Source organism: Cotesia glomerata, linkage group LG7 (assembly GCF_020080835.1).
Source record: "Cotesia glomerata isolate CgM1 linkage group LG7, MPM_Cglom_v2.3, whole genome shotgun sequence".
NCBI classification, from domain to species: Eukaryota; Metazoa; Arthropoda; class Insecta; order Hymenoptera; family Braconidae; genus Cotesia; species Cotesia glomerata.
In genome coordinates, this window is record NC_058164.1 from 13,488,644 (window position 1) to 13,515,497 (window position 26,854).

At 30.4% G+C, this 26,854-nt stretch overlaps 2 protein-coding genes across 6 annotated transcripts; one reads left to right on the plus strand and one right to left on the minus strand.

Moving 5' to 3' along the window:
• Window positions 1-20,892: 20,892 nt before the first annotated feature.
• Window positions 20,893-24,301, minus strand: LOC123268913. Of its 5 annotated transcripts, none has more exons than XM_044734375.1 (8): window positions 24,028-24,300; window positions 23,202-23,318; window positions 22,738-23,036; window positions 22,288-22,329; window positions 22,148-22,189; window positions 21,746-21,872; window positions 21,428-21,602; window positions 20,893-21,320 (listed from the first exon to the last, which is right to left on the minus strand). In XM_044734375.1, the coding sequence occupies exons 3-8, from the start codon at window positions 22,923-22,925 to the stop codon at window positions 21,076-21,078; spliced, it is 819 nt and encodes a 272-aa protein (XP_044590310.1). In that variant the 5' UTR covers window positions 22,926-23,036; window positions 23,202-23,318; window positions 24,028-24,300; the 3' UTR covers window positions 20,893-21,075. The 5 variants fall into 5 exon arrangements, with proteins under 5 accessions (XP_044590310.1, XP_044590308.1, XP_044590309.1 ...); XM_044734373.1 differs by having other exon boundaries at window positions 23,202-23,548; XM_044734374.1 differs by having other exon boundaries at window positions 23,197-23,548.
• Window positions 24,302-24,660: 359 nt separating this feature from the next.
• LOC123268910 lies at window positions 24,661-26,466 on the plus strand. The gene is made up of 2 exons (XM_044734361.1): window positions 24,661-24,725; window positions 25,231-26,466. The coding sequence occupies exon 2, from the start codon at window positions 25,232-25,234 to the stop codon at window positions 26,387-26,389; it is 1,158 nt and encodes a 385-aa protein (XP_044590296.1). The 5' UTR covers window positions 24,661-24,725; window position 25,231; the 3' UTR covers window positions 26,390-26,466.
• The last annotated feature ends 388 nt before the right edge of the window (window positions 26,467-26,854 follow it).

Sequence of the window (26,854 nt, forward strand, 5' to 3'; positions counted from 1 at the left end):
CAGGAATCAGTATCCATTCTTCCGAAATTTTCGATACTAAACTAACTTTAGTTCAACTAAAAATTCAAATTGCGTGCATACGCGCGCACTTTAATCCTAGCCAATAAGAAATCAGTAACCATTCTTTCGAGATTTTCGATACTAAACTAACTTCAGTTCAACTAAAAATTCAAATTGCGTGCATACGCGCGCGCTGTAATCCTAGCCAATAAGAAATCAGTAACCATTCTTCCGAGATATTCGATACTTAACTAACTTCAGTTCAATCATCAATTTTATATTATAGGATTTGATCATAAATGACTTTTTAGTTAAAAAAGCCATAATAAAGAATTTTCATTTATAAAAATCATTAACATTCAGTTATGCCAGCATGAGCTAATTGACATTCATCATAATCGCCTTTAAATAAAACATACACGTTGGGTGTTATAATTAAAATTTTCTTACTATTCAGCTGATCAGCAGTTTCAGTTTTTTTTAATTAAAATATTAATAGCTGACTAGTGTACTTAAAATAATAAGACGTAAATAGCTTTTGAATAAATTGATCAAGCTTGATGGGCTGAGTGGTAATAATTGACGCAGTTTCTTATACTTTGTAGAAAGTCTGAAAATATAGAAATAATTTCTTGGAAAGTTAAAAATTGATCTAAAATATTTTCTCCGATGAATCAACCAATAAAAAGTTTTCATTCATAATACGTATAAACATTATGAGAAGTCAATATCAGCTGATTAATAGAATATGTGAGAATAGAATTTAATATTCTATAACAGGTATAATGTTAAAAATACCCCACGCGTATAAAACAGATATGCACTGCTGTAGATATGAGCGAGAGTGAGATTCCCAAATGAGGTCCTAAAGTTGGGGTGTCAGATACTCCCCACGCGATTAATAATTTAATACAATTTTAATTTTTGACAATACACAAAAAAACATCGTATATATGAACTTATTATGTCATATATTAAAAATATATACAATAAAATAGCACGTGTCCAACGGGTCCGCGAAAACCATACTGGATAAACATATATATCTATATATATATAAGCGAAATACCACTCACTCATCACGAGATCTCCGAAACTATTCGCCCGATTGACTTGAAATTTAGCATAGTTACTCCATTCGTGATGTAGACGCTCACTAAGAACGGATTTTACGCAATTCCTAGCCAAAATGAATTTTTCGTCTACCATCACATATGCCCTCCCCTCCCCTCCCTCTCATTCTTCTCCTCCCCTCCCGTGCCCTATAATCTTTCCCCTTCCCTATATCTCTCTCTTTTTTTGGCAGCGAAATATCATTTTGACCCTCTAATCTAAGAAACCATCAGTGGCACCCGTAAATTATCGAACTCAACACCCCTACAACCACCCACGCTAATCAACCTTTGCCATGGTTACCATTGTCATGGTTATCGTTGCCATGGTTACCGTTGCTATGGTTACCGTTGCCGTGGTTACCGTTGCCATGGTTACCGTTACCATGGTTGCCGTTACCATGGTTACCGTTATCATGGTTACCGTTGCTATAATAACTGTCAAAATGATTGATTTTAAATTTTATCGATTGACTGTTGGGACAGTAGGAATTCATAATCATACGTTTTTAAGAAAGAATAGCTAAATCATTAATAACTGAAATAACTTATATGTATTGGAATAATCATGAAGGATGAACTCGATTATATCATAACACAGATAAATTAAACATAAATATTATCAAGTTGATATTGTTAAATGATTATACTGATTTTAATGATTAAAATTAAAATGGTAGAATTGTGTCTGATGCGTCTTCTCTAAAATTTTACAACGATATCGTTAAATTATTATAAAAAACGGTCGATTTAAGATAATTTCTAATAAAATGAGTAATAATAAATATATTTTTAATACCACTTAATTTGTTATGAATTTATTAATAACTAGCTGATACCCGCCCGCTTCGATAGGAATACAATAAATTTTTATGGTGTAACCTAGATGAAAAATATAAACAAAATGGTTAATTTCAAAAGATAATGAATATAAATTTTGAATTAGAGAAAGTGATTGTTTGTGATGACCGGTGTTAGCGAGTATTAAATATATGAGAAAAGTATTTTATTATTAACATTTTTTTAAAATTAAAAAATTATTGACATTTTACAAAATTAAATAATACTATGAAGCGGAAAAGAATAGGAGTTACGGATAATTATTACGTGAATCGTTCCAACATTCACGTAACAGAATAATTGGAGGAGGAAGAGATTGAGAAAGAAATAGGAAGGACCTTCTTAATAAGAGTTTACAGAATATGCGAGAAAAATTCAGATAGCTCGGACAGGGATTCGAACCCAGAACCTTCCGGTGACATGTCGGCTACTCTACCATTTGACCTATCCGGTCTAGACTAAATGTTTAGGATAACATTATTATAATGGGAACGCATCTCACTACACAGTACGTCATGGGTGATGCGGAAATCTGTCTAATGACAGATTTACTGACTAACTGACCCATTGATTGATTGATTATTAATAATAAAATACTTTTCTCATATATTTAATACTCGCTAACACCGGTTATCATAAACAATCACTTTTCTCTAATTCAAAATTTATATTAATTATCTTTTTGAAATTAATCATTTTGTTTATATTTTTCATCTAGGTTACAACATAAAATTTTATTGTATGCCCAGCGAAGCGGGTGGGTATCAGCTAGTATATATATATATATATACTAAAAAAAAATCAACTCCAAATAAATGTATTTGATATAAATAGGAAACACGTGTTTAAGACAGATTGAAAATTTTGGAGTACTTTTATTTTTAAATAAAAGTATGTATATGAGAGCCCTCCAAAAAAATATATAAATGTTATTTATCATTAAAACAATAAAAATGTTATTAACAATATGAAATTGTTTAGATGAATTGATCAATTATTACTCACAGATGTTATTGTAATTTAACATCCTGTATTGTTTTATTTAAATCCAGTAGTGCTTGTAAAAATTTAAACAGTTAAATTTATCAATACTTTATAGTTATTGATATTTATTAAATAACTAATAAAAATTTAACTAGTAATGCACCATTCATTTCAAGGTTAATCTTTAATATTAATCATAATTATTATTTCAAATTATAATTTTGTTTCAGTTAATTATATATTATTTAAAATTAAAAGAATTATTTCATTATATGATCAGGTGAGCTAAGGAGAGTTAGGCTTCAGCATGATTGCTTATGACAATCTGAGTCAGTTATTAGTCATCTCTTTCTTTCCGTAGTTCTACCAGGTCATTTATAAAAAAGTTTTTCTTTACAAATCATCTATGACTATTTTTATTCATTAACCCAGATAGCAAAATGACGTATTAAGTTATTCCGAATGAGCTCAGATTTCTGATTTGGACGTCAGAGTCTACGTCTAAAAGACGTCTTTAAGACCTTCTGAAGAGGTCGAATGCGCCGCTTATTGTAGACTTTAAGAACTCATCAAAACGAGCTCTTAAAGAGCTCTTTTTTCTGAACTCGCACAAATGAATGATTTTTTATCTCTATACGCTATTAGAATGATAACAATAATAAGAACACAACAAAAATAATATTACATGAAAAATAATTCAGAGTTTCACGAAGCACCGATGCTGATTCCAAATGTTTATTATTTTAGTTAGACCTAATATTGTCGGTTTAAAGAGAGAAAGTGAAAATCGCAATTGCCGTAACTAAGATTCGAACCCGTGTCGCGCGCGTGCTAGATCGATACCTAACCCCCTACGCTGTTCAAACGATATGTCGTCACACATCTCATTATTCTTATAAGCTAAGTTTATATAGTGATGAAATGTTGCGATCATTGTCTATATTATTTATTCTATTTGATACTGTGTATCAATAGAGAAAAAGTAACTTTTACGAATATTTATATACTAAAAAATATTCAAAAGTCTACCTGTAATATTTTTTTAAATAGTCTATATAAATTTAGTTTACTGTTCACAATATAAAATCTAATAGATAAATTAATGAATATTAAAAATTCAACAATAATTAATAAATATATAGTCATAAGATATCGTTAAATTCGAATAAAATGTTTAAAATTGATACATGCAAAGTACTCCTTAAATGTAGAAAGTTCACATTATTTTTTCAGATTAGAATCCAATTTTATTATTTTATCTAAATTATTTTGATTACGAACCAGATTTTAACATTATTGCCTCCCAGTCAGCATCCAAGTCAGAAAGATTTCAGTATGAAGTCTTTTAAAAAACTTCTTATAGATGTCCTAATGTGACGTCTTAAGAAGCTCTTTTTTACGAGGTCAGAACTAAGAGCTCTTAATGAACTCATAAGTTTGGAGTCAATTTTCTGACATCTAACTGTCCCTTTTTTGGACTTCTTTTTGAGTTGCGTATAATGAGCTTATAGACATTGTAAACAAAAAAACAAATTTCTTTTTAATATAAAGCTGTCAAAATCTTATTCATTTTTCATTTATTACTTTCCTGATTGAGAAATTAAATTGAAAATGATTAAAAATAATTCGAATTAAATGATTTAAACAATTTAAATAGATTAATATATAGATATACACTTGGCATAGGTTAACTTATTTCTCTTAATCCAGGTTAATTAAATTTTTCGAAAATTTTAAATTATATTATAAAGTAATAGGCAATAATGTTAAAATCTGCTTCGTAATCAAACTAATTTAGATAAAATAATAAAATTGGATTCTAATCTGAAAAAATAATGTGAACTTTCTACATTTAAGGAGTACTTTGCATGTATCAATTTTAAACATTTTATTCGAATTTAACGATATCTTATAACTATATACTTATTAATTATTGTTGAATTTTTAATATTCATTAATTTATCTATTAGATTTTATATTGTGAACAGTAAACTAAATTTATATAGACTATTTAAAAAAATATTACAGGTAGACTTTTGAATATTTTTTAGTATATAAATATTCGTAAAAGTTACTTTTTCTCTATTGATACACAGTATCAAATAGAATAAATAATATAGACAATGATCGCAACATTTTATCACTATATAAACTTAGCTTATAAGAATAATGAGATGTGTGACGACATATCGTTTGAACAGCGTAGGGGGTTAGGTATCGATCTAGCACGCGCGCGACACGGGTTCGAATCTTAGTTACGGCAATTGCGATTTTCACTTTCTCTCTTTAAACCGACAATATTAGGTCTAACTAAAATAATAAACATTCGGAATCAGCATCGGTGCTTCGTGAAACTCTGAATTATTTTTCATAATTTACTTTTATTATTATTATTATTAATATTATTTTTGTTGTGTTCTTATTATTGTTATCATTATAATAGCGTATAGAGATAAAAAATCATTCATTTGTGCGAGTTCAGAAAAAAAAGCTCTTTAAGAGCTCGTTTTGATGAGTTCTTAAAGTCTACAATAAGCGGCGCATTCGACCTCTTCAGAAGGTCTTAGAGACGTCTTTTAGACGTAGACTCTGACGTCCAAATCAGAAATCTGAGCTCATTCGGAATAACTTAATACGTCATTCTGCTATCTGGGCTATTACTTTATAATATAATTTAAAATTTTTGAAAAATTTAATTAACCTGGATTAAGAGAAATAAGTTAACCTATGCCAAGTGTATATCTATATATTAATCTATTCAAATTGTTTTAAATCATTTAATTTGAATTATTTTTAATCATTTTCAATTTAATTTCTCAATCAGGAAAGTAATAAATGAAAAATGAATAAGATTTTGACAGCTTTATATTAAAAAGAAATTTGTGTTTTTGTTTATAATGTCTATAAGCTCATTATACGCAACTCAAAAAGAAGTCCAAAAAAGGGACAGTTAGATGTCAGAAAATTGACTCCAAACTTATGAGTTCATTAAGAGCTCTTAGTTCTGACCTCGTAAAAAAGAGCTCCTTAAGACGTCACATTAGGACTTCTATAAGAAGTTTTTTAAAAGACTTCATACTGAAATCTTTCTGACTTGGATGCTGACTGGGAAATAACAAGGAACCATACATTTTTTAGTTTTTAATAATTAATACCGGGCCATCCGTGCCAATAAATTTTTTGAAAAAAAATTAATAATAATTTTTATTATAAAAATAATAGTGGGCTTAGGATTCATCATGACTCCTTAAGGGCCATTTATTAATTACGTAAGGACAATTTTTGGTGGCTTTTGACCCCCCCCTCACCCCTACGCTCATGTAAGTATACGTAAGATTTCTCAAACCCCCCCCCCTTTCCTTTGTTACGCAAGATTCTATCTTGATCTTCTAAATAATAAACTGTTATATTCGGAAAAGATCAGTTCATTAAAACTTACAGTTCAACGTGGATTCATTATTTTTTTTTTTAACAAGTAACAATGTTTTTTAACAAGCAATGTTTTTTATTTTTTAAATAATAAAATTACAATAGTATACGAAAAAATGTACTAGAATTTTTTCTAGAGGACCAAACATGGACAACAATAAGAAAATATGAAATTTAAATAAGTTATTTTTTTTCAATAAGCAATTAAAATTATTTAAATAAAATAAAAATTTAAGTGTACTTTCTCAAATTAAGAAAACTATTTGGAGTCCAAAATAGAATTAGATTTTTAACATTAAATTTTGATTCACGAAATATTGCGTAAGATTGAATATCAACCCCTCCCCCCCCCACCACCTCAAAACCCTTATGTAATTAATGAATGGCCTCTTATGACAATCTGAGTCAGGTATTTATTGTCTCTATCTTTCCGTAGTACTACCAGGTCATTCGTGAAAAGATTTTTCTTCATTAATCTTCGATGACTCTCCATTTCTATTTACTAATTAACCTGTATTTATTAATTTCTTTGTTTTAAATAATTATTCCGGGTGATCCGTGCGATCCCTGCGTAGAAATAATCCATGAATTTTGAATAATTAACCATTTTTTCATTAAAATTGACCTTTAATGAAATAAGCATTATACATTTTTTCATTTTGAATAGTAACGCACCATTCATTTCAAGGTTAATCTTTAATATTAATCATAATTATTATTTCAAATTATAATTTTGTTTCAGTTAATTATATATTATTTAAAATTAAAAGAATTATTTTATTATATGATAAGGTGGGCTAAGGAGAGTCAAGCTTCAGCGTGATTCCTTATAACAATCTAAGTCAGTTATTAGTTATCCCTTCCTTTCCATGTTCTACCAGGTCATTTGTAAAAAAGTTTTTCTTTACAAATCATCTATGACCATTTCTATTGATTAAGTAACCAGGAACCATAAATTTTTTAGTTTTTGATAATTAATACCGGGCCATCCGTGCCAAGATATTTTTTGTAAATTTCGAAAAGTAATTAATATTCACTATTAAATTGACCTAGTATTAGCGCACCTTCTGTTTCAAGGTTAAACGTTAATATTATTAAAAACAATTTATATTTTAAATTATAATATTGTTTGAGTTCATTTTGTATTATTAAAAATAAATGAAATCATTTCAATAAACGACAAGGTGGACTAAGGAGAGTCAATTTTTATCCTGATTTCTTATGACTATCTGAATATGGTATTTTTTATCTCTATCCTTTCATATGTCTACCAGAGGTTATTTGTGAAAAAGTTTTACTTTATAAGTCATCTATGACCCTTTATTTTTAACTTCCCGCTAAGAAAATTGAAAATTTTCAAAAATCTGGAAATTATCGTTTTTACCCCGTTTTTCGAAAATCAAGTCTTCATCAGATCTCGTCGTTTTGAGGTCCTAGGCAGCTTCCCTGACTATTCCCGCGATGGTGTCCGTGCGGCTGTATGTATGTATGAGTGTGTGTGTGTGTGTGTGTGTGTGTGTTTGTGTGTGTGTGTGTGTGTGTGTGTGTGTGTGTGTGTGTGTGTGTTATGAACGGGTCGTTTTTAGGTTACTTTTCAATTGAAATAATAAAAAAATTATTGTTAAAAAAGTAAATGCAGAGTTATTCTTTCAACATCCAGTAGTACCAATGAAAGTCATTCTAACTTGTTCAAGTATTCCCTTTAACACCTATCAATACATTACATATCTTATGAAAAATAATAATTATGTTGCAATAAAACAAAAAAAGGACGCATGCGTGCAAGCTAAACGAGTAACAAGGCAAAAACTTTGGTCTCGTGTTTTTTGTATTTAAATATTGTTTAACCTCCGGGAAATAATAAATACGTTTCACAATTTCCAATAAAATAGTGCCTGAAATATATTCTAAAATAAAACCGGTGAAAAAGGTGTCTTAATAGTGTATGTCGAGTCACGTTAAAATGTAGAGTTGAAGGAGGTTATGTTGTCATGTCGTCAAACCTAGATTACAGTGATATAGCCTCTGTAGACGACAAAACCCCAAGTCAAAAACCTACTACACAGTCTCACCTACCACCCTCGTTAGCTCCAGAGAAAGCCACCAAGAAAGGCAGGCCATCTTTAGCCGATCTGAGACTGAGAGAACGAGCGTTATCAATAGGCGATATTGGTGAGTTATTGACGGGACGTAAAAGAACCAGAGATTCTCCAGGTTCCAACCAGGACCTAGACGACGACACATACCCACAGAAATATTTTAAGCGTAGCAGCTCTTCTCCTTCATTATCGCCAGTCGAGAAGGAAATGTCTAACAACAACACAAAATCACTCGAACAGTTGCCAGCGCCAGAAGCACCAAACTTCGCCGAAATTTCAAATCAAGATGCATTTAAATGGATGGCGGATCAATTCGTAGCGATGTTTAAAACCAATCAAGCACAATTCACGCACGTGAAGGAACTTATTAATAATTCCTCCACCTCAGTGGTCACACAACTCCAAACTCAAAAGACAAGTTCGCAGGCATCGTTGAAGAAGTACATGACCTGAAAAAGCAACAAATTGAAATCAATCAACGTCTTCAGGAGGTTGAATCTGGTAAGTGCTGCTCCAATCAAAATTTTAATAACGAAAATTTAACGCTTATCGCTTCCAGAATTGAAGAACTTGAAAAAGTCACGGGCACCAACTCTCTTAACCAAATGAAAGGCGAAATAAAATCGCAACTAGATAAGCTATCGAAGATCATTGAAACCCAAGAAAGCATGGCCCGCAGACAGAACATTATAATCAACGGCTTCGAGTCCACGAACACACCTGAAGATATAGCCAATTTCTTGACAAATACGTTTAGCATACCGAAAGAAGATTGTAAAAACATAAAACAAATTGGTAAAACAAAAGACCGTTTTGTCGTACATTTTGAAAAGCCAGAGCACAAAGCTTTGATTATGCGTACAAAAAAAGTCAAATTAAGTACGCTAAACATCTTTATCAGCAACGATCTTACACCAATAGAAAGCCAGGAGGCCTTTGAAATAAGGAAGAAATTGAAAGAAGAAAAAGAAAAAGGCAACAATCCAAAGGTAAGAGCCAATAAAATATTACTGGATGAAAAAAACCTCATATGGGATAGATATAATAAAGTATGGCTGGAAGAATCCAATCATCTCTCGCGAAAACATACAAACAAAAAACAAGATCCAAAAAACTACTAAAGAAAGGGGAGGAGAATACAACAGCTAACGTCTTGAGGTTCTGGAACTGCCACGGAGCTTCAAACTGTGCAAACATAGTTATATCCAATGAAACAACTTACGTAGGAATATCCGAAACATGGCTATCAACACCTCCATTCCAACAGCCAGCATGGTCCAGAGGATTTAATTGTATATGGGCAAACGCGACAAAACAAGCCAACAAAGGTAGGGCCAGCGGGGGTCTGGTAGTAATGGTCAGGGAAAAACTAAACTTTACCACCATAGAAGTCGCAAACCGCTGGATCTTCATCTTAATAAAGACATCATTTCGAAGAGTCATTGTAGGACTGCTTTACTTCAACCCAGGCAGCGATCTAAGAGACTCTTTAGAAAACTTACAACTAGTCTTGGACAGGTGTGAAACTCAATATCCAAACATTCCAATTATTCTAGGGGGAGACACCAACGCAAGGTTAGGAGAAAAAGACGGTGGTTTTCCACCAGAAGCATTTTACGATACAAATCTACTAACCACAAGAACCTCCCAAGACAAATTCATATCAACACGTGGATTAACCTTGTTAAACTTCATGTCCAGCAACGGCCTCTTCCTTCTTAACGGCAGAACACATGGCGATGTTGAGGGCAAAATTACATACTACGGCACGAGTGGAACTAGTGTAATTGATCTTATGTGGACAAATCACGATGGAGCGAAAAAAATCAGCTCCCTCCAAGTTGGGGATGACTCCTATGAATCTGATCACTTTCCTATCAATATTAAATTCCGTCCTGACACCAGACAGACAAAAATACCACCTCAACAGCACAACACACCGCAGTTGAAACTCTTATGGAATGACAGCCTCGCTTATCAATTCGCAGACTTTCTTTACCACTCTCATCGTCTAATAATGCCTAACGACAACACGGATGTCGACTTTATGGCTCAAAATCTCCAGGAAGCAATCTATGAAGCTACCAATAACGTAGGGTTAATGAAATATAGAGGGAAAAAAACTAACAAAGGACCCAGGAAACCCTGGGAGGATACAAATCTACTCGCGATAAAAGCTAGCTTAGTCAGACATCAAAAATACTGCAGGAAAACAAGCTTCACTCTAGTAAACCTAGAAATACTCCGAAGTTTAAAAAAAGCACTTAAGAAATCCAGAAAACAGAATATCGAAAGGTATTACCAAAACATCAGAGATACGCTTGCCCGCACCAACAAACCTGCCGACTTCTGGCAACTAGTGAGAAGACTAAGACGCCCTACACCTCCACCATGCCCAATATCCATGAACGTCTGGGAAAATTTTTATGATAAAGTCTTCCCCGCTAAATTAATAGACCCCACGAACTATATTGATGCTCAACATCCCTACTTAGACCAGGAATTTTCCTACTCGGAAATCAAGAGAGCAATCCAAAGATGCAAGAGGAACAGGGCTCCCGGGCCTGACGCAATCCTGAATGAGCATCTCCAACACCTCCCCCCGCCGTGGATAAAATACATCACGACCCTGATGAACATGATCTGGTCCTCACATAGGATACCTTCAGGCTGGCCCTCAGCGCTGATAACAGTCATCCACAAAAAAGGTGCCAGAGATAATCCTTCCAACTATAGAGGAATTGCCTTGATCAACAATATACTCAAGATCCTTACCAACCTGATTCAAAGAAGGCTCTACAACTGGACAGAAGACATTAAACTGATTCCTGATGAACAAGCTGGCTTCAGAAGAAGCCGTAGCTGCCTGGACAACTCCTTCACCATCGTTACTGCCTTACAATCGAAGATAAGACTCGAAGGAAGTGTATACTACTGTATACTCATAGACTTCAGCAGAGCATTCGACTCGGTACCACACCACCTCTTGTGGGCAAAACTATTCAAATTAGGAATCAGCGGAAAAATCATCAGAACTGTTCAGGCCATTTACGGAAAAGCTAACATACAGCTCAAGATAAACGGAGAGAACTCCAAACCCTTTGAGGTCACCGAAGGAGTGCTCCAGGGCGACAAACTTAGCCCGACACTTTTCATCTTATATATAGCAGACCTAATCGACTTCCTTGACTCCAAAGGTATCCAAGGCATTAATATTGGGCTAAATTGCCTACGGACGCTTCTCTTCGCAGACGACGCGGTGTTCTTTGCAGGCTCTATTAAAGAAGTCAAAAAAACCCTCCGCTGCCTAGAAGAATACTTTGAGGCAAATAAACTCAAAGTACACACCGAAAAAACACAAATCCTGGTTTGCCGCTCGTCAGGAAGAATCAGGAAAAAAGAAAAAGATACGTTCCAATACAAGGATCAACCTATAAAATCAGTTTCGCAATATAACTACCTGGGAACTATCATAGACAGTGGGATGAAGGGCAAATCTGCAGCGAATGAGGCAGCCAACAAAGCCAAAGTTGCAACAGGCACCGCACTCTCCATTCTTGCAAAAGCAAAAGCTGATTCATGGCAAGCAAGAGTAAAGATCTTCAGCAGTCTGGTGGCGCCAACTATGCTATACGGGGCTGAAATCTGGGGTCTGGACTACTTGGAACTTATAGACAAAACACAAACGGATTATTATAAGAAAATCCTTCAACTACCGCGCAATACTCCTGGATACATGATTCGCTTAGAGACAGGAATCACACACCTTTCGATAACAACGCTGAAGCAAACATGGAGATGGGTAGTAAAAATACTCAAGATGGAAGATCATCGCTGGCCGAAAAGATGTCTCCTCAACCTGTGTAACCTTCTACAAAATCCTGAATGCCAGAAAAGATTCAACTGGGTCGCAAGATTTGATCTGCTGCTCCAGGAACTGGGCCTCCAGGGAATGTTTACCAACTTAAACCCAGTATACTGGGAAAAAAACCAAGACAAATTTCTTAATGCTGCCTTGGAGAGAGCCAGACGCATGGACTACGAATGCTACCTACGTTCGTCCTCCCTTCAAATGCAACTGATCTGGAGAAAAGAGGCTGTTACACCTAGATTTCTAAAGATGAGATGGCCAATTCACCTCACACGTATGCTGTCACAACTGAGACTTGCTAATACACACTGCTGCCGGATATTCTGCTTCGACCAATGTCTCCAACTCATCCCCAAAGCGCTATGTAGAACTTGCGGAACAGAACCAGAAACAGTGGACCACATACTATCAAGGTGCAAAACTCTAGAAGATCTCAGACAACGACACCTCAGGAGATTCGTAAAATTCTCCCCCCCAAACCTACTATCATTCTACATATTAGAGAGCCATTACATAGTAGACATAGAAAACATTGCCAGATTCCTAGCTGCATCAATTTATCGTCTTTCCTGCCAAATTTTCTAAACTAGAGCCCATTTACCTCTTCGCTGGGTCCTACAAAGATACTCCCCTATGATTCATGTTACATATATCATCCCTATTTATTTAAATACTAATACAAACACTTTTACAAATATCCAATTTTTAATCTTAATGTCTAATTCTCAAGTAAAATTTTCATTTTTTTAATACCCTCGAGACTACTAGTATTATTATTGTACATGCGTTCCCAAAGTTGTATACGAGATAATGTAATATTTTTAAACAATGAATAATAATAATAAAAAAATAAAACAAAAAATTTAAAAATTTTCAATAGCTAAAGAATTAAAAATTCGAATTTCAGATTCTCCCGCCAAAAATTATAATTGAAAAAATAAAAAAATTATTGCAGGCAAAGCTCTGAATTTTAAAAGAGTTGATGGTAGGTTACTTATCAATCGAATTTATAAAAAAATTATTATTATAAAAAAAATGCAGAGTAATTTTCCCAGCATCTAATAATAATGATTAAAATTATTGTGATTTATCCACGTATACTTTTTGATATCTATCAATACATATTACATTTTATGAAAAATAATTCTTTTGTCGAAATAAAAAAAAAATATAAAAATTTTTAAAAGCTAAAAAATGAAAAATTCGAATTTCAGATTCTCCCGCCAAAAATTATAATTGAAAAAATAGAAAAATTATTGCAGGCAAAGCTCTGAATTTTAAAAGAGTTGTTTGTAGGTTACTTATCAATTGAATTTATAGAAAAATTATTGTTGAGAAAGTAAATGCCGAGTTATTCTGCCAGCAACCAGGAATGACAATGAAAGTCATTCTGACTTGCCCAGGTATACTCTTTAATATCTATCAATACATAACATATTTCAAACGAAAAGGTTATTTAGTTAAAATAACAAAAAAAAAATATAACAATTTTGAAAAGATAAAAAATAAAAAATTAGAATTTTAGACCCTCCCGCAAAATTATAATTGAAAAATAGAAAAATTATTGCAGGCAAAGCTCTGAATTTTAAAAGAGTTGATGGTAGGTTACTTATCAATCGAATTTATAAAAAAATTATTATTATAAAAAAAATGCAGAGTAATTTTCCCAGCATCTAATAATGATGATTAAAATTATTGTGATTTATCCAAGTATACTTTTTGATATCTATCAATACATATTATATTTTATGAAAAATAATTCTTTTGTCGAAATAAAAAAAAAAATATAAAAATTTTTAAAAGCTAAAAAATTAAAAATTCGAATTTCAGATTCTCCCGCCAAAAATTATAATTGAAAAATAGAAAAATTATTGCAGGCAAAGCTCTGAATTTTAAAAAAGTTGTTTGTAGGTTACTTATCAATCGAATTTATAAAAAAAGTTATTATTATAAAAAAAATGCAGAGTTATTTTCCCAGCATCTAATAATGATGATTAAAATTATTGTGATTTATCCAAGTATACTTTTAGATATCTATTAATACATATTACATTTTATGAAAAATAATTCTTTTGTCGAAATGAAAAAAAAAATATAACAATTTTGGAAAGATAAAAAATAAAAAATTTGAATTTTAGACCCTCCCGCCAAAAATTATAACTAAAAAAAATACAAAAATTATTGCAAGCAAAGCTCTACATTATGGAAAGTTTTTTTGTAGGTTACTTTTCAATTGAAATTATAAAAAAATTATTATTATAAAAAAAATGCAGAGTTATATTCCCAGCATCTAATAATAATGATTAAAATTATTGTGATTTATCCAAGTATACTTTTTGATATCTATCAATAGATATTATATTTTATGAAAAATAATTCTTTTTGTCGAAATAACAAAAAAATATAACAATTTTGAAAGATAAAAAATAAAAAATTTGAATTTTAGACCCTCCCGCCAAAAATTATAATTGAAAAAATAGAAAAATTATTGCAGGCAAAGCTCTGAATTTTAAAAGAGTTTTTTGTAGGTTACTTATCAATCGAATTTATAAAAAAATTATTATTATAAAAAAAATGCAGAGTTATTTACCCAGCATCTAATAATGATGATTAAAATTATTGTGATTTATCCAAGTATACTTTTTGAAATCTATCAATACATATTACATTTTATGAAAAATAATTCTTTTGTCGAAATAAAAAAAAAATATAAAAATTTTTAAAAGCTAAAAAATGAAAAATTCGAATTTCAGATTCTCCCGCCAAAAATTATAATTGAAAAAATAGAAAAATTATTGCAGGCAAAGCTCTGAATTTTAAAAGAGTTGTTTGTAGGTTACTTATCAATTGAATTTATAGAAAAATTATTGTTGAGAAAGTAAATGCCGAGTTATTCTGCCAGCAACCAGGAATGACAATGAAAGTCATTCTGACTTGCCCAGGTATACTCTTTAATATCTATCAATACATAACATATTTCAAACGAAAAGGTTATTTAGTTAAAATAACAAAAAAAAAATATAACAATTTTGAAAAGATAAAAAATAAAAAATTAGAATTTTAGACCCTCCCGCAAAAATTATAATTGAAAAAATAGAAAAATTATTGCAGGCAAAGCTCTGAATTTTAAAAGAGTTGATGGTAGGTTACTTATCAATCGAATTTATAAAAAAATTATTATTATAAAAAAAATGCAGAGTAATTTTCCCAGCATCTAATAATGATGATTAAAATTATTGTGATTTATCCAAGTATACTTTTTGATATCTATCAATACATATTATATTTTATGAAAAATAATTCTTTTGTCGAAATAAAAAAAAAAATATAAAAATTTTTAAAAGCTAAAAAATTAAAAATTCGAATTTCAGATTCTCCCGCCAAAAATTATAATTGAAAAAATAGAAAAATTATTGCAGGCAAAGCTCTGAATTTTAAAAAAGTTGTTTGTAGGTTACTTATCAATCGAATTTATAAAAAAAGTTATTATTATAAAAAAAATGCAGAGTTATTTTCCCAGCATCTAATAATGATGATTAAAATTATTGTGATTTATCCAAGTATACTTTTAGATATCTATTAATACATATTACATTTTATGAAAAATAATTCTTTTGTCGAAATGAAAAAAAAAATATAACAATTTTGGAAAGATAAAAAATAAAAAATTTGAATTTTAGACCCTCCCGCCAAAAATTATAACTAAAAAAATACAAAAATTATTGCAAGCAAAGCTCTACATTATGGAAAGTTTTTTTGTAGGTTACTTTTCAATTGAAATTATAAAAAAATTATTATTATAAAAAAAATGCAGAGTTATATTCCCAGCATCTAATAATAATGATTAAAATTATTGTGATTTATCCAAGTATACTTTTTGATATCTATCAATAGATATTATATTTTATGAAAAATAATTCTTTTGTCGAAATAACAAAAAAAATATAACAATTTTGGAAAGATAAAAAATAAAAAATTTGAATTTTAGACCCTCCCGCCAAAAATTATAATTGAAAAAATAGAAAAATTATTGCAGGCAAAGCTCTGAATTTTAAAAGAGTTTTTTGTAGGTTACTTATCAATCGAATTTATAAAAAAATTATTATTATAAAAAAAATGCAGAGTTATTTACCCAGCATCTAATAATGATGATTAAAATTATTGTGATTTATCCAAGTATACTTTTTGAAATCTATCAATACATATTATATTTTATAAAAAATAATTCTTTTGTCGAAATAACAAAAAAAATATAACAATTTTGAAAAGATAAAAAAAAAAACTTGAACTTGAGACCGTCCCGCCAAAATAATAATTAAAAAAATAAAAAAATTATTGCAGATAACGCTCTGAATTTTAAAAGGGTCATTTGCAGGTTACTTATTGAAAAAAATTATAAATTAATTGTTAATAAAAATTAAGTGTAGAGTTATTCTCTTAGCATCCAGTAGTGACAATGAATATCATTGTAAGTTCTTCAAGCATACTCTTTGGTATCTATTAAAACATTACATAATTCATGCGATATAATTATTTTGTCGGAATAAAAGAAAAACTTTAACACTTTTTGGAATGAAAATAAATTACAAATTTGAACTTTAGAACCTCCTGCTTATAATTATAATCAAATAAATAGAAAAACTTTTTTAGGCCAATCTACAATTTGCAAAAGGGTTTTTCTATGATTTTCAATTACTAAATATAGAATTAGGGGGAAGTTGCAGAGATGGCCTTCGGGGTTAACCGTTTTCCTAATTTTTTTTCTTTATATTACCGAGCTATCCATGCCAAAGTGTTTTCCATCGTTAATAATACGTAATCTAATTTTTCTTCTATGATTGGTCTAATACAAATTAATTTTTATTCCCAATAAATAATTCTCCCTTTGTCGAGGTATATGATAAGCGATGTTAAATTTATAAAAAATATAATTTTTTATCTATTACTTGGCCTTGTATCTATAATAATACGGTATTTGATAAAAAATTCCGGGCCATCCGTGCCGAGACATTTTCTATAAATTTCAAATAATTATTAATTTTAATGGAATAACTGGTCTGGTACTGATTGTATAACATATTTTTTTCTTTAATAATTACTAATCATTAAAATTCATAAGTAATGGTTTTGTCTTGATAAAATAATAAAACAATAATCTAATTTGCATAGAAAAAGCAGTAAAAGTGACAGAAGAAGAGGAGCATGCAATGTCTCTAACTATACAGTTGGTTTGAGAACTGTATATAAAAGACCGGGATTGACGCTATCTACACTTTGTTTATATTTCTCGATACTCCATATTATAAAATGAATAATACTTGTCTGGGTATGTAAGAAATTCATTTAAACAAGAAGATTGGGTCATTCGCGTTGAAAAGGGTATAGTTAAAAGTTTTAGAACCTTTTAACTTTGTAATATAATTAACTTAACGCTAATTAAACGGTTTTTATCAATAATACCGGGTTATCTGTGCCAAGGTGTTCTTCATAAATTATTTACAAGCCCTTATTTCTATATTATATCTACCAGAGCACAGATAAAAATTAAGATTTGCAAACAATATCGGAGTTTTATTAAATAATCGATCGAACAATGATATTTTTTAATAAACAATTTATTATTTTAAATGTTATATATATTTAAAAAAAAATCAACTCCAAAATAAATATGTTTTATATGAATAGGAAACACGTGTTTAAGACAGATTGAAAATTTTGGAGTACTTTTATTTTTAAATGAAAATTATGTATATGAGAGCCCACCAAAAAAAAAATATAAATGTTATTATCAAAACAATGAAAATGTTATTAACAATATAAAATTGTTTAAATAAATTAATTAACTATTACTCACAAATGTAATTGTCGTTTAGCATCCTGTACTGTTTTATTTTAATCCTGTAGTGCTTATAAAAATTTAAACACTTATATTTATGAATAATTTATAGTTATTGATATTTATTTAATTAATAAATATTTCACAAGCAATAAATAAAAATTACTATTAAAATAAATAATTTCACTCAAATAATTATAATAAAATATTAATTGCACAAATATTTGGAATTTATACCACTTTGAATGATTATTACAATTTAAAAAACAATAAATTAATATTGTTGTCATATTTTTGTACTACTTGAGTAATGGAGTACACATTATTTACTAGAGAAAAATGTATGCTTTCACAGAGAGCTCTCTAATACTACAAGAATTATATTAAACTTAAAAATGCACATGTATCCGCCATCTGTTGGATTTTCGTTACATTTATTTAGGAAATCTGTTTTATTCACAATTTCTACGATGAGCCTTGTGGCAACCAGGTGGCACGACACGACAATGTTTAGTACAACCACTTGGCCAACCTTAACATACGAAATCTCATATGCAGTTCTGCAAAATGTCCCGGACCCATTTTTACTACTAATTTTCAGTCATTAGCACGCAATTAAATTATGAATTATTTGCACAATTAATAAAACTATTTCTCGATAACTCCGTATTAAAATCGACGCCTAACTTATTTCGAAATTATCACGAGTTTAATACTCAGCACAATAAATTAATTCTAAGAATATTCTTTATAAAATTAACTGAACTTTCTCAGACGTAAACCACACTGACAAATAGTTTTACAAAGAATTTTTTCGGAATGATGATATTAAGTTATTGACAAATTTCCCAGAACGTTCGACGCATAATTCAATGCAATTTTTGCTCGTGTTATGTCCGAAGGCGTTAAAAATTCGGAAGCTAAGTAACGGTGGAGGATCGGACTAACTATTAATAATACACAACGAAGGGTTTTAATTCTCGTTGTTAAATCATTTGTTGTGGGAGCTTTCGAGAGACGAAATACCACGCCTTTTGAAGAGACTGAGAATTTTCGTAGAGATTTGATTTTCTTGAATTTAATAAATTACTTTCCACTTACCGTTAGATGACTTGTTTCTTACTGATCCGGGCATTGAAGGGCGGCTGGAAGCGCTCTCGAGTCTGGATGTTGAATTTGAGGGCCAGGAATGGATGATCAAGGGCTGCTTTCTCAGTAAAGAACGACTCGAGATTCGTGTAGTTAGTCTTTATTAGAACAGCAGCAATCAGGAAGTTACACGTTTCGCAATAATTTTATTTAACAATTATAAACTACTTATTGAAATTTTACACTTTAATTTTCGGTTAACGTCTTTCCAGTTTCCCGCAGGAAAAAGTGCGTAACTGACCCAATAATAACTAAATTTAACGGATTCAAACCGATGTAAATGCAGAGCAAATTAAACGGTTCATCCCTTATATTAATAAACTTATCTATTTTACGTCTGCCGGATGACCGAGACCCGCTTGAACTAAGTGCAGCGCAAATTAGAACAAAAGCCCTTACAGACGGCGGCCCGCTTTAACTACGTGCAGTGCAAATGAATTAAAATACCTGAATTTAATTTTATCACGTTCGCCGTACAAACGGGGAGCCGCTTGATCTAAGTGCAGCGCAAATTAAATCAAAAGCATCTACGAACGTGGGCCAGTTAACGAAGATATTTGAATTGAAATAGTTAAAAAACATTGGGCGGTGGTTGCTGCCTCTTTTAAAAGTTCCCGCTGCTTAGCTTGCAGAAATCCCCATCGGTCAGTCGGCAGTCGCAACGATATTAATTTTAAGGTGGTTTTTGCGCATAGGTGTATCTTCCATCTAAAGCGGGAATTTTGAATAAAAAGAAAAATTTTCGGGCGGACATAACATTCCCCCGGAAAGCGAGAGGGTAAGAATGCCCACTTGCTTTCCTTATGTCTACCTCGCCTATAAGCGATAACAACTTACATCATGAATATATAATTTTTGTAATAAAAGGTATTGATACTTAATATAAATTACGTTATCACATGGTGTTCGTATAGTGGAGATCGACAGAGAGTAGTGTATTGGTCATAGGGAGTTGATATGAGATTAATTACAGTGACGGTCGGTAATTAGGCATTTTTTGCGCATGTTTTTTTCTTTGTTTGAACGAAAAAAAAAGTTTCCAATCCCCCTTTTTTTTTGTTATTATTTATTATTAATTAATTAATTAATTATTATTATTATTATTATTTATTATCTAATATTTAATTATTCCTTTTTGAATTATTAATTATTTTTATTTATTCTGTAGATGTTAGTGAATCTACCGTAAACCGGTCTTACTCCGAGCATGCGCGTGGGAGTAGCGCGGGAGACTAGTCGTTCCCAGTTAGCACAACCAATGAAAAGTTTACGTCAAGTTAATAGTATAACTTCACGTAAACCTAGTGACGGAATTGGACATCAAGTTAACAGTAAAAGTTCATGTTCAATAGTTAACGTAAACTTTTGGTCAACTTTAGTGCAACTCTTGTCAGTTCCGTAGATGCGTGGAGATGACTGTCTTACCGATGGAATTTCATGATGCCGATAAGAATAACTTTAATTTTATCAACATAGTCAGTTTTAATACTAGATGGCGCCACGGCCAAACTAGAAAAAAAATTTTAAAAAACCTGAAATTTTTGGAAATTGGCAAAAAATTTTATAATATAATTTCTTTTTCAGCTTTTTATTTAGGAATAAGATGTTTAAATTATTTTATTATGATTATTTTATATAAATTACATTATTGCAATATCAAATTGCACTTCTTAATTGAAAATTAAAGTTTTAAAATAACTGAATATTACTTATAAAAAAATAACTGAATTTTAATAAAAAAAAAATATCAAATCTTTATGAAGTCGACTCTGGATATTTGTCGATATTTTTTCTTGGAACCATCTTCGAGTTCTTCGTCTTCTTCTTCTTTTTCTTTTCTCCATTGTCTTGAAGATTGTCATTGCCATCTTCTTCTTCTTCTTCTTCTTCATCCTCGTTATTTCTCTTTGTTACTCGAGCGTAAGCGGCTCTCAGGGCTCTTTGAAAATCTATAGTGTGCTGGTTGAACGAGTAACTTGGATGATTTTTCAATACTATTGCTGAAACATAAAAAAGTTCGAATTATAAATGGGAAGTGTTAAAAGTAACGATATAGTTTTTATTTTAATTTTAAGATAAGGGCTTTTTAAGGAATTATTTAACTTACTGTACAAATCTATATCCAATTTAGTGCCTTGGAGTGTGTTCATTTTCGTCTTATTCGATTTAAAATAGTTGAAATTAACAAGAACTTCATCCTTAATTATGAAATCTCCCTTTAAGAAATATTTTAAATTATCGTAGGGAGAAGACGCAACTCGAAAATGACTTAGATAATTTTTCTGTAACATACAAAAGGGATAATGATTAATAAAGTAATACATACACATATATATGTATAATATTTAACAACAGTTTTCGAAGTATAAAACGAAAGATAAAGATTTGTAACGTTTAATAATAGCAAGATCACTATAATTCTTACCAATTGTTGTCTTTTCGTATCCTCGTAACTTTCATATTTCTCTACTTCTTCAATTGTCTGCATAGGTATAAAATCAGGTTTACTAAATGTATTGTCTACACCCGCGTTGCTCAGCATCTGCAATGAACTATAAAAATAAATAATATTTTTGTTAATTAAATTTTAAACCATCTATTTCACAAATTTTAAACAATTTATGGTTTGAATTTTTCTTATATCCCTTACTGAGATATTAAATTTTAAATAATTCTATTCATCCTAAGTATTTATCAATATGCTATTCAACTCAAATCGTGTTTTATTTTTTTTTTTAAATTACAAATTGAATTATTTTTTTATCGTGGAGTAGCATATTGTTACTTTTATAATTAATGTAGATAATGAAATTATGAATATACATACTCTACTCTTGCTCTAGTATCGTCCAATTTCATTATTACGGAACTGAAATTAAAAAAAAAAAAAGGTTTGTAAAATAAAGTTAGTAGAAATAAATAGTGTTCTAACAATTTTTTTTATAATGCTAAGTAAATTATACTTACTCCAATTTCTGAGTATTAGCATTCAACTGTTCATTTACAGCCCTGTAATATACAGTATTAATTATAAATAAAGAAAAATAACTTTTCTATAAAGCAGTTTTAAAGCCAGATCTTATAAGAAAATATAATCCCAACAATTGTACCATAATATACGAAAATTAATTAATATATAATTTTATTTATTTATAATATAGAAAATTCGTTAATTTGTCAATTGGTATGAATCAATTAGGAAGTAATGATGTGCTATCAACTCAACAATAACTATCTAATAACATCTATTGCAACTCTGAAAATGACTCAAAATCAGTACTATATCTTTCTTATAGGCTTCTCATTATTATTGTAATTAATTTCTAACTCAAATACAAAAGTAATTTATACTAATACATATATATTAAATATAGTAAAGTGTAAATAAAATTCTATATTTCAGAAGTGGAAACTTACATCAATATTTGTTTGTTTTCTTCATATACTTTAAATAACTGATCAACTTTTTTTTCAATCGATTCGCCATGTTTAGTGTCGACTTTAGCAACTTTTAATGGAATGATTGGAGGGAGTTTCCCACCTAAAGTTTGCTGTCGGGCCGGTGGTACCTGTATTGTATTACTGATGGCTGTTGGTTTTGTCATGTTTTCTTTATTGTCGGGATATTTTATTATTGCTGGACTTTTTTTGAAACGATTGGATCTTGTCGATGAAGTTGAAGAATCACTGTACTCATCTTCACTGTCATACTGTCTCTATAACAATATGATATTTTAAAAATTTGTTCAATAAATGTAGGACAGTATATAGAGTAAAAGTTTATTATTTGTGAGTATTAATTGAACTGTATATTAGCTGAATAATTAGCTGTGTATTTATTAAGCGAAAAAATGTGAAATTTTTTCAATTTTATACTTTACAAAAAAATTCGAAATTTCAGGAATAGTTTATTTTTCCACGCATATTGCTGATCTTCATTTGAACCTAAATATATTGAAAAAAACGGTAATTGGCGTCAGAGTATCGAGTCGGTCAACCTAAAAGTAAAGCTTTATTAAGCTAGCTTTATGGAGACTATACACTGTGTGTAGTCTCCATAGCTAGCTTATTTTAAATTTGTAAACATGGGACATGAAATAAAGTTGAGGAAATCCTCCGCTAGTGATTTGCATCGTTATATCTGCATTTCCAATTAATTGATTTGAAGGAAAATTCATGATTCCTTGTTAATGCGACCATTGGATTATTAGATGTCAGTTTCCCGTTGCTGTGAACATTACATAGATAATTAATAATATGATACAGGTAATGGTATTGAGAAAGTGTACCTGTCTTTATTATTATTTGGTGTTATTAGGATATTAAAGTTAGAGGCTTTGAAATCAGCTTTTTTAAATTACAGTGTTAATTATTATAATCAATATAATTAGAAAAAGAAAACACCGTTTTATGAGATATTATTATCTATTAATTTTAAGAGTGACAGTACGAGGCATGGGTCTATCATATACTATATCCGTGCCCCGTGCCCCGTGTCCCGTGCATATGAAATGTCTGTATAGGTATAGTGTATGTATACACTCATGTCCCATGCCTCATCGGACAAATTCACCCTTAGAAATTATAATTTTGAGATAAAATTACAGAAATTATGAAGATTAACATGAAAACAATTATTTTTATAACAAAGCAAATTTATGTATGTTTGGTATGCATTCAAATGTAAGTAAATAATAAGCAACTAACCTTTTTCGTTTCCATGTTTGATTGTACTAAAAATGATATCTTAATTTTTATTTACTGAATTTCAGTAATTACAATCAAAACTTTTTTATATTTTATTTTATTATATGGGTCTAACCACAAAATTCGCGTGAATACAATTGTAAACGGCACGTGGTAAAAATTTATAATACGATCAAGTTTGAGATACATCTGTGAACTACGGTATATGCGTCTAAAAAACAACAGCAAAACTACAAAGAGTTCAGTATACAATCTTTTCATGCGACTACAAAGTTTGCGCAATCGCAGGTGGAATGTGGGGGAAAGTACGGTTGAAGAAGGACGTACACTCGAGTCGCGTTATGAGTTCTCTTTGTGTCTCTCTCATATTAACGTGAGTCTGGCAAAGGAAAAAAGAAAACAAACCGGACTCATAACGCGACTCGACTGTAGTTATTGGAGTAGGATGCATGTGTGATAGTGTGAGAATCCGAGTTATACAGTGTAAAGTATACACATATACATATGTACACGGAGAAACACACACTCACCGTTCCAACTTTCGGCGATCGTACATACGTGTTAGTGAGCACGAGAATATTTCTTTATAAATTGTACTCATAAACTCGTTTTTTATTGGAAATTTGGCGTACTAAAAATTACTTGGTTTTAAAAAATTAAAATATAATTTAATAGTTAACATTGGCCTTTATTCTTAGGTAATTATGTATTTCAACTTACTTAATATGTAAATAAAACTTAAGTTAACGACTATTAAATCGTACATAAAAACATGTATTTCATCCGCCATAACCAACTTGGTGAATTATATATTTGGTTCTTTTTTAATGAAAATGAAGTTAACCGACTTTTAAAAATTTAGATAACTTTTTTTAAACAAACAATTACGAAAGTTGAGAAATAAAAAATATTACAAACGATTTGAAAAAATTAAAGGTGAATTTCCGAACATTTTTTTTTATCGTGAGAGGAATTCAACTGTTTGGGTACATTTATAACTTCAGTGAAATTGTAAAAAAAATTCAATCAAAAAACAATTAAAATTTATGTCGATGTAAGCAAAAAGTTGATGTTGAAATTAATTTAAAAGTAAACATTCCATGTTATCAATATAATTCTTATTTTGTTGTTAAATAACTCAATTAATAGTAAGGTTAGGAATCTAAAATTATAATAGTCACTAAATATCTTTTTATTTTTCAGAATGGAGTTTCCAATATTTTTTAATCTTGATCGACCAAATGGTCGTAAACCTTGGAACCGTTTATCATACGATCAAAAGAGGAAGTTAAGGAACAGATATTATGCGTACTTAAAAGATGCTTCTCAATCAAATTTGTCCAACACAGTCAGTTCTAATCCTGCACAAAATTGTGCTCAATTTACGCAAAACGATTATAACGTACAAGAAACGTCTGTGCCAGACCCTAAGGATACCGTGGAAAATAATATGGCTGAAAATATATCAAACTCCAGTCATGATTTTGTTTCTGCAAATACTTCTGCTACTACTCCCAGTACAAGTCATATTGCTGCTGATAATTTTCATGAAGATGTTCCTAACTGTAATCCTCTGCAAGTAATGTCTGTTCTACCTGACACAAGTGCTTCTCTTGCTATTCACGCTATTGAAGATAACATTTGTGAAAATATAACCACCTGTGCCAACGATAATTTAGTTTCCACCTCAACTTCTACAAGTGCTCCTGATGTTGATCATGTTGTTAAAGACAATGTTACTGAAGATGTTCCATGCTCTGGGCAAAGTAGTTCAATTACTGCCTCGATTTCCGATGATGCACTAACTTCTGAACCTGGTGCGGATGACCAAATAACTAAGTTAACACCGAATCCATATATTCATTCAAATCATATATTCAAAAAGTTAAAAATTAATCACCCCGGGTGTTTCCAACATTCTTTTCAATCAAATTTAGCTGAATGTTTCACAAGTAACAAAATTAATCAAACCCAAAGCAAAGCTATTTTAAATGTATTGCATACTCATCCGTCTTTGAAATTTCTTCCGAAAGATCCTCGCACACTTTTAATGACACCACGTGATAAAATTGAACCAAAAATTGTCGAACCAGGAAATTATCTTCATTTAGGAATCGAGTGGATGCTGTTATTAACGTTATCATCTCTGTCAGCACATGAAGTTCCCAACGAATTGATAATCGATTTTAGCACTGATGGTGCTGAGATGAATAAGAATATTCAAATATGGCCCATCCAAATTCGCATCGTTAATATAGAGAAAATAAAGAAGCCTATGGGGTATTCCATGCCAAATCGACCACTTTTGACCCCGACCCTTTTCGATTTGGCCGAAAGTTTTCCATCCTTTTCTACCCTATAAAAAACGGTTCTCAGAATTTTTTTGAATTTTTTTACCTAACTCCAAAAAAGTTATGAATTTTTCAAAAAAATGGCTTTTTTATTTTCAAATAGCCATAACTTTTCCAAAACTAAACATTTAGGTACCTTTTTTTTTAATTTTGTTTTTAGATGTACTTTCCGATAAAAAATATTAAAAATTTTTGTAAGTCAATACATATGGAATTTTTCAGTTTTTGACAAAAATCAATGATTTTTCGAAGTTCGAGATTTTTTTTTTTTAATTTTTTTTTTCTTAAATAAACTTTAATCAATTCCACAGTTATCCCTGTAGAACCCAGATTGGGCCGATTTCTCTTTCTATTTTTTTTATTCAATTGAAAAAAAATTGTTAAATTTTCAAAAATGGAAAAAAAATTTTTTTTCATAAATTTTATTTATATAATGAGATAAATACAATTCAACGATTTCACGGCATTATATTCAC